Source organism: Cryptotermes secundus, unplaced genomic scaffold (genome assembly GCF_002891405.2).
Source record: "Cryptotermes secundus unplaced genomic scaffold, Csec_1.0 scaffold838, whole genome shotgun sequence".
Lineage (NCBI taxonomy): Eukaryota > Metazoa > Arthropoda > Insecta > Blattodea > Kalotermitidae > Cryptotermes > Cryptotermes secundus.
The window spans coordinates 614,349-630,910 of NW_019744415.1; the positions used below are offsets into that span (position 1 = coordinate 614,349).

Here is a 16,562-nt window from a genome sequence, read left to right on the forward strand (position 1 = left end):
ATTGGACAGAGTGGTTTGTATCTATACTCATATCTTACTTTGTAAAAGTTTGGATATATCCTCTACTCGCTCTTTCACAAAAATTTACATAAAGCTAATAACTTAGTTACAACTTCAAGCTTTGAATTAATAATAATTTAAACACTTTGTAATCTGAATTAAAGGAATACTCTTAAGACACATTGCTGACTGAGTTAAGTGTATGGCTGTGCAAGTGGAACCCAATGACCTTTCCAATAAATGTTTAGATTCACTCTCGACTTCACTAAGCATTCTCTGATGAAACTGACTTTCAGCCATATAAATCACAATTTGACCATCTCATGTTCCCTACTTACCTAATTTCCTGAAACTTTCCACCCTAGATCAACCTTCTATCACAATTCCTGAAAAAAATCAGGTGGTACCCTTTAATAAATCCAAATAAAACTTCCCTACCCTACCTTGAGGTGACTAATAACAAATAAATTACTAAGACAAAAGTGGTGGAAAGTTAAAGGTTCAGTAAAAAAGTAAAAGTAAAGCTATCCATGTACCAGGCTGTGAAGGCCCATAGGGTTATGAGACGTTGAGGGTCCCACATTATCTAGAAAATTGGTTCAAAGATGGCGGTAAAGTTGTCAGCCATATGCACCGGCTGTGCTTTACTCCCCAGGAAAATTATTTAATTAATTCCTGGTACTCATTTCTGTTAGAGGCTGAGTGAACCCCAGTGCCATAGTGTGGCTGGAAGGATTAGGTCAATTGAAAAAAATCCAATAACCTCATCAGGACTTGAACCCGCAACCTTCTGGCTTGTAGCATAGCCCCTCAACCAACTACGCTACTGTGTGCCCCCAAAGGTTCAGTATTATTTGGAATTAACTATCAACTTCTGCAAGCCTATGAATGATGTTAAAAAGTTCTTTTTCATGATATCAATATTGCAAGTGCTCCACTTTTTTTTTAACCTCTCCAGATGACATGTTATTCCTTACTGACCTCCTGGGAATGAGATTTTTTATTCCATCATTACTGGCATTTATTTACCAACTGCTAAAGTTAAAGTACAAATTCAAGTTATGTGATATGTGTAAGTTTTAAATATTTACTGATGCAAAACAAAACATCAGAACCATATCGGAGTAAGGCCTGGACCTCTATATTATGAATCATGCAACCTTATCTCCTTGGCTATGAAGATGCAGTATCTGCCATGGTAAATATACAGCAGCCATACTAAGCAGAAAACATCTAAAGCCTATACTTCAGAAACTAAGACCTACTGGACAAAGGGGAAGACATGGGTCTCTTTATTCTCCGTCTAATTTTCAAGCAAAGAATCCACACCAACTATGAATACATACACACCAAGATGGCTGACAGTTTTTTGAGAACTTTCCTCATTCTGGTGTTTGTAGCATATATACTATAGCATAAATATTGAAACTTAAATTTTATTCTTAATGCTAGAAAAAGGTTACAATGCCTCTTAAAAGAGAATAATGTACATCAATTTACTTCAAATTAGGAACTACTTTTTGAACACCATTAAAGCCACACAGCATTCTTCTTAAGACAAAAGCTTCACATGCTATGAAGCCATAGCAGACAAATGCTCTGCTGCAACAAAAACAGGAGAAAAAGGTGTGTTATATTTCAGAGAGACAAATAAAAATAACACACATTTCTTCCATCCATGTTAACTTATTACAGATGTGCTTTTATGGGAGATTATTCACTCTAAGGGAGTACATACAATATTACTTACAGTACTCACAGATATAAGTATATTACAGATTTTGTGAAAATTGGTATTATATTGTGCAACTTATAAACAATGGTCCCTAGAAGTGGGAGATCTCTTTGAATACACAAGATTTTTCCTTCATAGGGTTGCCTATAGAAGGTATGATGCACCCATGTTCAAATAACACAGAGAGAATATCAAATGTTTTTCATTTTGTGTCTATTATAGCAGTAGTGGTACTGCTAATACATTAACTAGTATGAGAATGAAATGTTACAACCTTACACAGTGCAACAGGATGCTGCAATTTAACATTATAAATGTTAAAATGCTGAGTTACCTGGACATCTATTTTCTCGAGGAACTGAAAAGAGGAAGGTAATCATAACTGGTATTCTTGAAACTGTCTCATGATTCACCCACTATCCTTACTCAGAATATCCTGGACAAAATTCAGGCTCAGTGCTGTACAGTGTTAATTATTTATCACTGTTTTTCTGGACTGTGTGACAAGTTTTGCATACAATTCTTATGTTTCTCTGAAGTTTCCAGCACCATATGGAATTGTCATGACTCTGTGGATGCAATAATAATGTATTTTATATGTAGGGAAACACAAATTTCATTTTAAGACATTGCTGAAGGGATCACTGCTAAGCTGACTGGTGAATGAAAGAGGCAGTCTTTTGTGCATGCTACAACAAAAGAAGTGCATTGAACAATAAGGAATGTGATGAATAAAAAGTGAAACTCATGTTAGTACAAGAATCCAACTATATAGAAAATACTCCTAGAAACTGACAGTGCCTATCAAAAGTCTTCATGCTGTAAGTTAGGCTGCGCTTCACTGTCTGGCTTCTTTCTATGGAACCCCCTTTTAGTGAGGAGGTCATTGCAGTCCTGGCGAGATAATGGAGCCAGATCAATGCGTTCCAGTTCCTTGTAATATGCAAAGAAAGCAACATGTACTACAGTGTAACTAATGAGTTCAGTGACAAAGAATTCTTTAACTTCAACAATATTCTATTATATGTCATAGTCTCAAGTCAGTTAATATTTATAGCTTACCTTATCATGCATATCTAGCAATACAAGCTCTGGGGAGGCACCTTGAATATGCTTGAATTCTACATTTTCACTGAGCTGAAGTTAAGAACAATTACTAGTCATGTCTGACAAAACACACACCAATGAGAATGATGAGGTAGAATAAATGACACAAATCTATATGAAGACTATTACAATATTATTCATGCATTTATTACATCTTAGGTGTCAACTGATATACTTTCCAGTTTCCTGTAAGAATGGTACAGATCCCATGCATTAGCACTAGCAGAGCTATCTTTTACCGCAACAGCTGCTGCCACTGTGGACCTGGTTTTGCTAACACTGTATTCAGTTTGAACTTCAGCTGTTTTAATATTCCTATGATGACCTTTCCCGATAGTAATATATTCATAATATTCATTATCAGATTCTACTGCTTCACCTTCTTCTGTTTCCACATCCACATTCAAAGATGGCAGAGTCAAATGGAAAATAGTGGGTGTTTCTTTCAGAGTGATGAGAATGTTACGAGGGGGTAGAAATTCTGGAACTTCAGGCTCCTCAGGGTGCAAAAGGTACAACAAATTTTGGGGGAGTGGGGGAATTTCATCAGATATGTCAGATGTTTCACTATCATCTGAAAGAGCAAAATTCTTCATTTCTGACTCTGTTAAAGGTTCACGTATTGATGTAAGCTCAACAGGTGTACTTTTTGTTAAATGTGAACTTGAAGAAGCTGTTCCAGGAACATCTGAAGTGTGAGGTGTTACAGTGGATATTTGAAGTCCTTCTTGTATATCCTCAGATAATTCTTCTGCGTCATACAGAAGAGGTTTTGGCGTTACATCAATCCCATCAATCATTAACCGAAGAGATAATCTTCTCCTTAATGATAATGGAAAACCTGTATAATCACCACTGACAACCTTTAAGGTTGGTCCTCTTGACATTTGTGTAGTTACATGTGCCATTTCACATTAAGAGAGCTAAGGCAGTGGTCTTCACCATTACCTCATTAAGGATACAACAGAGGAACATCTTCAAAAATAAATTTCTTCACTTCTGGGAGACGATTCAATCGACACCCTCTACAGCTCTGGAATGCATAAAAAATTATTACACATAAGTTTATCTTCTGAAAGTAACTAAAAACCTTCTCACAAAGAAATAGTTATTAGTGCATCATACAATGCTTTCAGTTAGCTCCTTAAAATTGACTTAATGTTCAAAGGCAAGTTAAGTTTAAATAATAATAATATGGTTTTATGAACGTAAAATTTTAGAATACCTTCGCAGAGCATCCAATAGGTAGGCCGTCATATTCTGACAAGTAGGGATGTAATATATAATCTTTGAAGACAGAGAAAATAAATTACGGCCAATAAAATACATGAATACTATTTCACAGCACTGAAGTACAATGTAATGGTATAAGACTGTAAAGCAACTTTACCTGCGATATTTCATAAACAGATCGTTCCTGACACACACGGCAACATTTCTCCACCGTTCCTGTTCATCCGAGTTTCGTCGTTCACTGCACATCGTGAAATAAATACTACCCTTATTCATTAAAATGTACTGCACGTAGCACTTGAATATTCTTGCACATAAAGCTACATTATAATTATGAGAATACAGCGAGGATACTAGCAAATACATAGGCAGTTAACATGTACTGTATCTGTTTAACGTCACGACCGACAAACTTCTAGAATAATGAACTATATGCGTTAATATTCAACCTTTGCTCAAAATAAATTAATATCATACTTACTTCAACTCGGGCAGCAATAAGATTTCCGTTGGTATGATCTCCTTCTGTTGCATAAAAAAGTAAAACTAACACCACTAGCAAAAATCCCCAACATTGCGGAGCCATATTACATTGTATTGAACCTCCTCCAATTTTACAGGATACGTCAGCATCTTACTGCATGTAAATCCATATTTCCGTATTGTTAATTTGTAATATAAGAAATTATTAGAGACTGGACTGAATCTTCTTAAAGTTGTTGTTACTTTATACAGATTTAAATTCAGTGGCCGTGACAAGTTTGTTGTAAATTTGAATACAGTAGTCTTACATGCGAGAATGGCGCTTTGCTGTGCAAGTGAGTATTTAATATAATTTACTTTAGATTGAACGATAAAATTAAGTACTATGTACAGTTTATTGGCACGTATATTAGGTATTAAACTGTGCAAGTGAAAGGTTTTATTTTTCATAAGCATGTACTTGGTATATATTATTAACTTGATGTGAATTCTTGTGACGGGCACATTCTAAAGCCTCATAGGCCCTTGCTTTTGCCGCTTGTAGTTTTGGCGGTGTATGTACATGTCTACTGCTTGTGCAGTGTTAAATGATAATGTCGTTAAAGTACACTTTTACTGAACTGTATTCGAAAGTGTCATTAGTTTGTTAGAATAGGTAACGTGTTAGGGAGATAATTTGCCGTAAAAGTATGTTATCATTATATTTTTGCCGGGGGGGGGGAAGGCTGAACTTTGAATGAAAACGCTGCCTAGCAGTTGATGAAAAATAAAAATATCATGTTAGGTATTATACTTGAATAGGAAATAAAAATTCTGATATATAGTATATGCGTTATATACGAAAGGAAATGAAGAAAAATTGAAGTATCAGGTTTGGTTTCACCTTTTTTCCCCCATCCCTCCTAACTCTACCTAATGCACTTCCTGCAATCACAGTGTAAACAAGTAATCAGTACTGGATGATAAAGACTGTGGCTGAGCACAACTAACTTAAGTAACCTTTAAATAACCTTCACTTCAAACTTGGCCCACCATGGCAACAAATGGACCATGATGAGTATTAGTTGCTAACAAGGACAAGGAGGAACTTCATATGTGAGAGGTAGAAAATAAATATTAAGATGCTGTTTCTCTACTCACAACACTGCTTCGCATGAAACCATATTGGTAATTCTTTGCAATACACTACAATTGATTTTATTAAATTAGTATGTATTGTGTTAAGGTTAGTAACTGTATTGCAAAGTTTAATCAGTTCTGTCCAGTATGACTAATGAAATGTTTTTTCTTTCTTTCCTTTTTAATAGTTTATCCTTGACATGTTTCAGTCTTGAGGCCATCTTCAGAAGGATATATCAATACAGGCAGAAAATACTGTTACAGTTTGTTTGGTCAATATCATTACATACAGACAATAAATATCATGACAATGAATATAAAATCTGATCCTTTAACAACTACAGCAACGTGCATGAATATATTAAAATATATAGAAGTTATTACAGTTAGTTTGTATACAAGTGTGGTTTAAAAAAATGTTAAAATTTTTGGAACCGATTTGGTTCATGTCCTTTATGTTGCTTCTCCTTAAAGGTAGTTGAGCGTCTACCACTTTAGTAACTTTAAGTAAAACGAAATTCAGTACAGATTAGGGGTGATCACTTGGGTTAAAATAGTTTGCTTGATACAATCCTATTAAATATAAAAACTAAAAATTCTTTGACAGGTGTATATAGTCAACATGTTGTGAAGTTGTTGTGCTACACTCCTATTAGACTACCACAAACATGAGGTCCTCACAATTGGGGCACACACTCTTGTTTGTTTGTTTGTTTGTTATGCTTTGATCCTGATGTACATTATTTGCCTTCTCCTCTTTGTACTGCTTAAGTAGGTCTTTCTGTATCACTCGTCTGCTACTAGCAAAAGGTGCAAGGTTATAAATCTTCTCATGCATTACATTGCAGTTAATAGAACCATAGTCATACCTTGTCGACTGTCAGAATACATCTTCCGTCAAGTTACTAAGTTTGAAAGAAACTCTCTCAATTTTAAATCACTGAAATGTGTTCAATTCGAAGCTAACAGTATGCATGAAATCATCATATGAGGGCATACCTATTCCAAATTTTAGCATCATCAGTGTCATTATTTGTTATTCATTTGTTTAAAACTTCTATGTAGAACACAGTCCATCAATAATGTGACAGTTGTTCCTTTTTCTTCCACTTATACTTTAACATGACATGTTTCGGGCTTTGATGGCCATCTTCAGGTGTCTTAATATATCAGAACTGCTACACTGCATCAATATGCGGTAAAATCACATGATGTAGTGCACTTAATAAAATAAAATCAAATAAAATGTATTAAAATTTTCATCACTTTGGTGAAAGTCTATTCCACCTCACAAGGGGTGTCGTCAATATGTTTAGAACTATATGTTTCCTTCCAAATGTTTTGTTGCAGCAGCTTGTTTTTGTGTTCTAGCCCACTGTTTTGCTACATCTGCAATCTGCAATATTCCCCTTGTTTGTGTGTTGCTCCCTCCAGCAGCATGTGGTATTGTCTTAACATAAAAGAAACTCCTGAAATAAAGCACATGGAGAGAAACATATAGTTCTAAGTAAACGGACGAAACCCCTTGTGAGGCGGAATAGAATTCCACCAAAGTGATGAAAATTTTAATGGATTTTGTTTTATTTTATTTTATTTTACTTTATTAAGTGCACCATAGCATGTGATTTTACCACATGTTAATGCAGTGTAGCAGTTTTGATATATTAAGACACCTGAAGACGGCCATCTAAGGCCGAAACATGTTGTGTTAAAGTGTAACTGGAAGAAAAAGGAACAATCTGTTGCGTTATTGACGGACTGTGTTATACATAGACATTTTACTGTGGCTTGCAACAGGATGCTTAAATACAGAATTAATTTGTTTGTTCATCCTCCATTATAATTTAATTTAATTGATGAGCAGAGACTGTACCCAATGCCACACAATAAATATTTACAAATGTATCTGTATTCATTACTTGTGTCTTGAAATTCTGGCGAATTAGTTGTAATAGTGCAAGCATCTTCATTCTCTTAGGATGTTGTATAATTATGTGTTGTGGAACAGGTATCTATTATTTCAGATTCTGTAAGTTGAATGTACATTTTATTAAGTTGGTTATTTAATGACACTGTTGGTATTGAGACAATATAGTGTCAGTAATGGGATGAGTAATGAGTGAGAAGCAATTGGTTAAATGAGATTTGATAGGGGAAACTGAAGTACTGGGGAAAAACCTGCCCTAGTGCCACTTTGTCCACCATAGATCCCACATGAACTGTCTTGGGATCGAACCTGGGCTGCCATGGTGGGGAGCTGGCTTGTCTGTAGGTGTTCTTTAGTAGTTCAAGATATTATGGAGATTCTTTGAGATGATTCCAGTCTTCTTCCTATACTGCTGCTGCTGCCACCGCCACCGCTGCCTCCACCTCCTTCTCCTCCTCAATCTGAATTATCAGAATCAGTTATATGTTGACCATGTGTCTGAATTGTATAAATTTGAAACATGATGTTCCCTTTTACAGTTTCCAATGAAGTTCCAGAACATCCTGTCATATCTCCAGCATCAGGAGCTATATTTGAAAGACGTCTGATTGAAAAGTACTTGTCCGAGAATGGTGTAGACCCCATCAATGGCAAGGAACTTTCAGCTGATATGCTCATTGATGTTAAAAGTTAGTAATGGAATCCTTTATTTCTGCCATATCATGCAGCAGATGTAACATTATTTTTTATAAGAATATTCAGTGTAATCCTTGAAATATTTTTCATTGCAGTGGTAACAGTACACCAACATGCTGTATCTGAAGCATTTCCAGTATGCATCCTGTCTCAAATAGATGCCCAGAGAATATCTCAGGTGAAGGTTAATGTCATCTGGAATGTGATGCCATGTGGGCCAGTAAAAGTTTGCTTACATTTCAGATGAACATACTGTTTCCATCTTCATGGTAGAGAATGGAGGCAGCTCATTCCTCTGAAACATCAGTAGAAATCTCCTAGACTCTGTGGCATCATATCCCAAAAGACTGTAATCTTCACAGTGCTTACCATGAGAACCCCAGTGGTTTACTGAAATAAACTTCTGATGTTATACTTGTGTTTTGTGTTGCAGCAACACCAGTGGTTAAACCAAAGCCTCCATCAGCAACAAGTATCCCAGCTATTTTAAAAACACTTCAGGATGAATGGGATGCTGTAATGCTACATAGTTTTACTCAGCGTCAGCAGCTTCAAACTGCAAGACAAGAATTGAGGTGTATATTATGTCTGAATGGAAACCTTTGTAGGGTTGGTGGAATGGAACAAAATCACAAAACAAATTAGTAGTTGAATCTTGTATGACAGTAACAGTATCTAAAAATTCCAGCTTTTGAAATATATTGAGACTGTGTTTATGGGTGATGTATGCAGCTATTGCTGGATGTCTGTTTTGTAAGAAACTACTTAGACCAATTTGAGATTGCACACAAGTGTGAGGTATGCAGCTGTTGCTGGACATCTGTTTTGTCAGAAACTGCAGGTTACCTCCATTTTGAATGGCAAAAAAATTTTGACCTCTTCCCGTGGTGTCAAGCAAATTTGTGTCTGACCATGTCAACAATTGTCACTTTCACGTAAAATTGTTAGTTTCCACATACCCACTTTGTGTCTAGAGCTGTGCATTCTAACATTGGGACTGAAGTACTGGGAATCAGTTTCAATATGTAACAATATCTGCATTCAGTCAGAAATTAATTAATGTAATTAACGTCTTCCAGTGTTTGTTGCTGTGGAGAAGGGAAACTAAACACCGGGCTCATGTGGTCAGTCCACATGGTTTGTATTCAGGAGACTAAGTAGATTCTAAATGGTTCTGATAGTGGTATATAACACCCAGATTTACTAGGTATTTTGACTTTGCCCATTGTCTTTTATTCAGAAAAACATGTTTCAAAAAATGGATCTGTTTCCATCCTCAGGTGGGGGTTGAGAGGCACCTACTTCACTAGGTCCGTTAGAAAAAGCCAACCTCAAGTTACAGTGACTGAGGTAAGCTATTTATAATGGACCCAATGGAGTAGGTGCCTCCCAACTCTCACATGAGGATGGAAGGAGATCCAGTTTCTGAAATGTGTGTTCTTTCATGTGTTTTTTAGAATGCCAGGTGATGGGCAAAGTTAAAAAATCCAGTAATTCTGAGGAGATGGTGTGTTCCAATTCTGACCCATAGGCTGGCTTTCCTGACAGCTTTTTCTCAGTCTTTATAGGCAAGAGCTAGGATACTAACTTAACAGTAGACATTTCTTCTACATCCTTTCCACTTTATTCATCATAATTGTTCTTCACACTGATGCCATATATCCTGTGCAGCTGAAATAGGATTATGAATTACTGCAAAAGGTAGCCAGAGGTAATGTTATAGCAAAGAGTAAACATGAATGTGGTGGTCTCTTGTGGATACAGTGCACAGTAATCTTTGCTTTCCCAAGAACATATTGTCGGAGTAAGTGTAGAGGTAAACCAGTGAATTACATAATACTCAGCAAATCATCTCTAATTCATCCATTTAATTTTGTTGTTTTTCTGTTTAAAGGTAGAGACCTAACCTAAATGATATGGTTTTATAGTATGTGCTTCTGCTTGATTTATGAAGTCCATTTGCTATTCAGATTCTTAATTGGTTTATTTAACAACCTACAAGTTGCAACTACAATCGATTATAACACTGTTGCGGGTTTAGACAATTTACAAACCCTATACACTAATCCATTCACGCTATCTTCAGTAGTCTTCACGTATTTATGACGCAGGAGCTAGACAAGTCTCTCTGAATTACACACTACCAATATAACTGTACTATAGCACACAATCTTGAAGTCACACAATAAGTCTTCACTGGCTGACTTCTCAGTTATCGCACACTATCACCGATTACCATGCATTCAGTTCTTCCTGCGACTGCTAGACTTCCACTGAACTCCTTAGGCATTTGAGTTTCTCTTATAAACTCTCAGCCGGGCAGTGGAAAATGCACCTTGCTTCCCTGTTGGGTAATCGCCATGTTTACCGATTGCCTAGCAGTAGTCACTGCACGGACTCCCCTGTTGCGTTACGTAACAGCCTAATGGGGAGGGGTGTTTACTGAGTGTTGCGTAGTTATGGGATGAGTGGGGATATGTGATGTCACTCGCACTTCCTTTTGCGCTATCTAAGCATTCACAGAGTTGTCGCCTAGCAACACGCCAATACAATCCACAACTTTCACGTTGCGCGCATGCCCCGAGGCCTCTGTGGCTCAACAGTTCCTGCATAGAGTAACTATGTCACATTATGAACATACCCACTTACATAACAATATAGTACATAGATGTCAGTTTCATGTCCTAAATAAGTGAATTATATTTTTCTTCTATAACAGCCATGCTTTGTATCAGCATGATGCTGCCTGCCGTGTAATTGCTCGACTCACTAAGGAGGTCACTGCTGCTCGTGAGGCTCTTGCAACACTTAAACCGCAGGCTGGAATTACAGCGAACCCAGCAGGAATCCCTCAGCCCGTAAGTTTTGCCTTAAGGGTTAGATTAATAATAATAATAATAATAATGAAAACAATACATGGCACTTGTGTTTTATAGCAGACTAGATTTCTGCCTGTAAAGAGCTGTTTTATTCAAGGACCAGTGCATAATAGTTGAATGTATATTGTGTTTCAGGCAATTGCTGTAGAAGCAGGTGGTATAGCAAACCAACCAACGGAGCAAGCAGGCATGTCGGCTGAAGTTATTCAGAAGCTACAGGATAAAGCAACTGTTTTGACCCAAGAAAGAAAGAAGAGAGGACGAACTGTACCAGAGGATTTAATTTCTCATGATTCCATACGCACCTTCCACACACTTGCTTCACATCCTGTATGTATAAGTAAAAGACTGTTTTCATGATATGGTGAAGGGCATTTTACAACACTTAATGTGAGAAGGATTCAAAGATAAATCATAAAACACTATATTGAAATCCACTCCTGTGTAGTAGATGTCTCCACACATAAATGTAAAATCCTGAGTCACAGGAAAATATAACGAAGTATGTTAGGCTGATCATACACCCTGCACATCAAGTTGTTCCCCAGGCTCCAATTTTGCATCCAGAGCTTAAAGATTAAATTCAAGACATGCTTGCTGCCACACAATTCAAAATCTTTTGTGTCACCATCTGCTGTATTTAAAATATACAGCGCTGCAGTTTTGCCTGTGGCTTTGTATGGATGTGAAACTACCTCTCACATGAAGGAGAGAACATAGATTGAGAGCATGAAGAGTATGTTCTTCTGGCTCATAATGTCATAAGGTTTGGAGAAAGCTTGGTATTTCATAGGAACAGTCACCTGTCTTCACAGGCAAAGAGTAAATGAAGGAATTAGCAGAAGCAGGCATCAAGCTCGGTAAGCCACACATGGCATATCTTGCCTGATAGAGGGCTAGTCCAAGCCTAAAAGGAACTGTGAGAGAGCCGGTGGGAACAAAGGAACTGAGGCAACATTTCCTTTGCTCATGTCATGTCTTTCAGTCCCCTTACAGACAGTGCACTCCCACCAATTGACTTTTTTACAGTTCCTTTTGGGCTTAATCTGGCATATATCAGGCAGTTTTTCTCGCACATGGTTTGCTTAGCTTCTCCAGGTTTCTTATCTCACTTATTCTTCAACCCTAAAGATGAAGGCAATATGTTTTCCCAACACTGGGCTGTCCCCAAGCTACATGGCACTACAACTCAGAAGATCATACTCTTCACAGTTATTGCCTTGAGAACCTCAGATTCAATGTAGATGGAGTGTTTGAGAACAGAGGGCTACAAAAGCTATTTGGACGTAAGAGAGAAAGTAAGAGGAGGATGGAGAAAGTCGCAGATTGCAGCTATTTGTAATTTGTGCTTTCACCAAGTAGTATTAGGATGTGTGGGGCATGTACCACTTATGGGGTATGTGAGAAAGGCATACAAAGTTCTGGTTAGGAAATCCAGAGGAAAGAGTGCACTTGGAAGATCCAGGAATAGATGGAATGATATTAAAATTAATTTGTGAGAAACAGGATGTTGGGATATGACATGATTTCATTTGGCTCAGAATTTAGGCCAGGGGCCCAGTCTTGTAAACTCAGTGAACCTTTGGGCTGTATAAAGTTGGGAATTCCTTGATTAGCCAAGTTACTATTAGCTTCTCAAGAATGATTGCTCCATGGATTTGGTGTCATGATGCTGATGATCTAATGCCCGAACACAAGACTACTACATACCCTCATAAAGCGACTTCATTTTACAGGGTCTTCATAGTGCTAGTATCCCAGGCATTCTGTCTCTTGATATCCATGGTGCAGACACTAGCAAAATATTGACAGGAGGAAATGACCGTAATGCCACTGTTTTCAATAAGGATACTGAGCAGGTTGTGGCTATTCTGAAGGGTCATACCAAGAAAGTTACACGTGTTATCTATCATCCTGATGAGGTAATCAGTTTAAATTGGAGTGAATCTATGTATGTAGTAAAACAAGTTTATGTGCTTTCCTGAGTAAGGAAAGTTACAAGAAGGAATGTGTGAAGAAATGTGAATTAAAAATGTTTTTCTGATGTCTGCGATTTTTAGAAATAATTTTTCTTTCCTTTGACAGGATTTAGTGATAACAGCATCTCCAGATACAACCATTCGGGTGTGGAATGTTCCAACGTCACAGACAACTCAAATGCTTCGAGCACATGAAGGTGCAGTTACGGGTTTGTCGCTTCATCCAACAGGGGATTATGTTCTTTCAACATCGACAGATCAGCACTGGGCTTTCTCTGACATCCGAAGTGGGCGTTTGCTCACAAAGGTAATTTCATGGTGGTGTTAAGAGGTTGGTCACCTAAATTGTGGTGTTGCTGTGACACTTAATTTTTCATTTTGATTGATTTTACATCATCTAGGTAGCTGACCAAGGTTCAAGTGGTAGCGCATTAACAACAGCTCAGTTTCATCCTGATGGTCTCATCTTTGGTACAGGAACTTCGGACTCCCAAGTCAAAATCTGGGATTTAAAGGAACAGTCAAATGTAGCAAATTTTCCAGGTAAGACACATTTATTTTTGTATGTAGAAATTTGTGTTTCTCTCTTACATTGGGCTATGTTCACATTGTTGGAAGCAAATGAACCGAGGTCACCTTTTGTGAATATTGTTATTCAGTGAAACTAATTGTATCAATAAATAGAAGAAACTATAACATGAATGAGAGAGATGGACCATACTATATAATTTTAGTTCTTTCTACTGTCAGCAGTAAATGAATATAAGGTGATGGGGCAGGTTATATGTAATACAAATCAAGATAAGATGAAAGGTAAAACTGTCCCTGTAACAGGCCATGGAGACCCATAAGGTTGTGAGACTTCGAGAGTCCCACATTTTCTAGACAATTGGCTCACAGATGGTGGTAGGGTTGTCAACCTTACGCGCTGGCCACCCTTTACCCCCCAGGAATATTCCTGGTACTCATTTCTGTTAGAGGTTGAGTCGACTCCAGGGCCATAGTGCGGCTGGAAGGATTAGGTGAATTGAAAAATCCAGTGACGTCATCAGGAATTGAACCTGCGACCTACCAGCTTGTAGTGTAGTGCCTCAGCCAATTATGCTACTGCATGCCCCAATAAGTCTGTTGAAAATTATACACTTACATCTGCAGTAAGTTCTCTTAAATTAAAACTTCAAGGGATCATAAAATATAATATAAAATTTCTAGTCTAGGTAATGTCCTCCAATGTGATAGTTACACCGTAAGTTTCATGTTGTGCAAATACTTTGTACTTTATGTTCACACAGTGTATGCCATATTATGTGATAAATATATGAATCCTCTTTTTAACTACAGTGATATGCAGAATATTGTAAAACTTGCTTTCAGGTCACTCGGGTCCTATCACTGCTATCTCATTCTCTGAGAATGGTTACTACTTGGCCACAGCAGCTGATGATGCATGTGTTAAATTGTGGGACCTGCGGAAGCTAAAGAATTTCAAGACGTTACAGATGGATGAAGGTTATGAGATTCGAGATCTCTGTTTTGACCAGAGTGGTACATATCTTGCTGTTGCTGGGACAGATGTTAGGTAAACTAATTTGATTCTTAACATACTTGTATAGATAATCACATTAACTTTGTGACATTCTGTGCTGTTGAAATGCCACTTTACATTTTATACTGTTTTGCTTCTCAGGTTGTAATATTGTTGTTTAATCTGTGGGACAGGTTCACAGCTGAACACTACAAACCCATCAAGTAATGTTCTTAAACTATACATGTTTGCAGCATCATGTTCACTGATTTCTCTGTTTCCATTAAACCCTGTTGACTGACATGTATGTGGCAGCAGTTGAAAGGATTAACAGTCTTTTGGTGTAACTTTCATCCACAATCTTCATTTGTCACATATATTGTTTTATGGCAATTATGAGTATACTGTATTTATATCTTTGCACAAAAGGAGTATGAACATTCTGGTTGAAGACTGCTTGGGACTTGGATGTAGGTGAAGAATAATATAAAAGCGAAATGTGAAGAAATAGGTTTTAAAGGTGCAGACTTCATTGTATGAGATCATTATTGTGTTAACTGGTTGGCTTCTTGTGATCTGATGAGACAGTTTCATAACAGCAGGGAATCTCTTAAATAGGAAGATTTTACCATGGGTAAAAATGGTCAGTCTGTTAACAGTCAGTATTACAGTGAAAATCATAAATGTTTATGTGCATAGAATGAGAAACTGTGAAGGCAAGGGACAGTCCATTCATATCTGGCATTGACCCATGTTTGTAATGAAAATAAATGAGTGACAGAGTCGCCTATAGTTACATTAAGTTATATAACCTTTCCTTAACTGTTCATGATTTTTAATATTATTATTAATGTTTATATTTTTCAGAGTGTACCTGTGTAAACAGTGGCAAGAATTAAAAGTATTTAATGATCATACAGCTATGGCTACTGGAGTGAGATTTGGACGCCATGCTCAGTATATTGCCTCCACGAGCATGGACAGAACCCTTAAACTGTATGGTTTGTAATTACATATGAATACACTATTTTTTGCTGTGAAGAAGGTAGAGTTTGATTCAGCTGGAGGGTGAATTTGCTGCACTCACATGAATTGATAAATTACAGGAAGAATTTTTGATAGAAGAGAGCAAAGGGACATTACCTTCTTCAACACAACTATTTCACAAAATGTGCTGATGTCTGTAATCGCAGGAAGAAATTTATATATATATATATATACAGGTGTCCCAGGAGGAATGGACCAAACTTCGGGAGGGTGTTCCTTATGTTAAAGTATGCCGATATAACCCAAAACACCTATGTCCAAAGTTGACAGGTTACAGAGATAATGGCCAGAGAAGTGTCAAACTTTGACCGGTGTTACACACTTGTTGATTACAAAATACATATTAAAACTGACAGGAATATGTGGATTCTGTAATGTTAATAATGTACGTAACATCAAACCAACTTGTGAGTGACGTGAAGCCATAAAATTGAAGTACAAAATACTCGCTCGCCATGTCATAATTGTCCTTAGGGTTTCCAAGCACTATACATGACACATGACTGGCAAGTGCTGACGTAACGTGGCTGACTGCGCCGCAACGTAATCTGTAGGCTCTGTAGGTAGCGCATGAGCTTACGGCTAGTGTGACTCACAGCACTCAAGGACAAACAGATAAGAGTCTCAGCTGACGGGTATAGTGCGTGGACCTGCCAGAAGACCACACTTTTCTCGGGCCATTATCCCCGTAACCGTTCAACTTTGGATATAGGTGTTTTGGGTTATATCAGCATACTTTAACATGAGGAACACCCTCCCGAAGTTTGGTCCATTCCTCCTGGGACACCCTGTATATATGGAAGATAGTAATGGACAATAACCTTCTTTGACA

At 37.4% G+C, this 16,562-nt stretch overlaps 3 protein-coding genes across 4 annotated transcripts; 1 reads left to right on the top strand and 2 right to left on the bottom strand.

Moving 5' to 3' along the window:
- Positions 1-767: 767 nt before the first annotated feature.
- Positions 768-4,673, bottom strand: LOC111874749 (selenoprotein M-like). Its single transcript, XM_023870497.2, has 4 exons — positions 4,557-4,673; positions 3,805-3,875; positions 2,798-2,867; positions 768-2,668 (listed from the first exon to the last, which is right to left on the bottom strand). Exons 1-4 carry the CDS (start codon positions 4,659-4,661, stop codon positions 2,540-2,542), a joined length of 375 nt encoding a protein of 124 aa, XP_023726265.1. The 5' UTR covers positions 4,662-4,673; the 3' UTR covers positions 768-2,539.
- Positions 2,953-3,794, bottom strand: LOC111874747. The gene has a single exon (XM_023870494.2). The coding sequence runs from the start codon at positions 3,748-3,750 to the stop codon at positions 2,998-3,000; it is 753 nt and encodes a 250-aa protein (XP_023726262.1). The 5' UTR covers positions 3,751-3,794; the 3' UTR covers positions 2,953-2,997.
- A 108-nt stretch (positions 4,674-4,781) lies between the features above and the next one.
- On the top strand, positions 4,782-15,950 carry LOC111874745 (pre-mRNA-processing factor 19). 2 transcript variants are annotated; one of them, XM_023870491.2, is made up of 10 exons: positions 4,782-4,893; positions 8,144-8,293; positions 8,734-8,875; positions 11,020-11,158; positions 11,315-11,509; positions 12,916-13,101; positions 13,265-13,465; positions 13,560-13,701; positions 14,533-14,737; positions 15,551-15,950. In XM_023870491.2, exons 1-10 carry the CDS (start codon positions 4,875-4,877, stop codon positions 15,690-15,692), a joined length of 1,521 nt encoding a protein of 506 aa, XP_023726259.1. In that variant the 5' UTR covers positions 4,782-4,874; the 3' UTR covers positions 15,693-15,950. The 2 variants fall into 2 exon arrangements, with proteins under 2 accessions (XP_023726259.1, XP_023726260.1); XM_023870492.2 differs by lacking the exon at positions 4,782-4,893 and adding an exon at positions 5,479-5,660.
- The last annotated feature ends 612 nt before the right edge of the window (positions 15,951-16,562 follow it).

Coding starts and splice junctions, on each gene's coding strand:
- LOC111874747 (XM_023870494.2), bottom strand. CDS start 3,750: ATGGCACATGTAACTACACAAATGTCAAGAGGACCAACCTTAAAGGTT.
- LOC111874749 (XM_023870497.2), bottom strand. CDS start 4,661: ATGGCTCCGCAATGTTGGGGATTTTTGCTAGTGGTGTTAGTTTTACTT. Junction 2,868..3,804: donor TTTGAAGATGTTCCTCTGTT/GTATCCTTAATG, acceptor ACTTCAGCTCAG/TGAAAATGTAGAATTCAAGC. Junction 2,669..2,797: donor TGCTAGATATGCATGATAAG/GTAAGCTATAAA, acceptor GCATATTACAAG/GAACTGGAACGCATTGATCT.
- LOC111874745 (XM_023870491.2), top strand. Junction 8,876..11,019: donor ACTGCAAGACAAGAATTGAG/GTGTATATTATG, acceptor CTTCTATAACAG/CCATGCTTTGTATCAGCATG. Junction 13,102..13,264: donor TTATCTATCATCCTGATGAG/GTAATCAGTTTA, acceptor TTCCTTTGACAG/GATTTAGTGATAACAGCATC.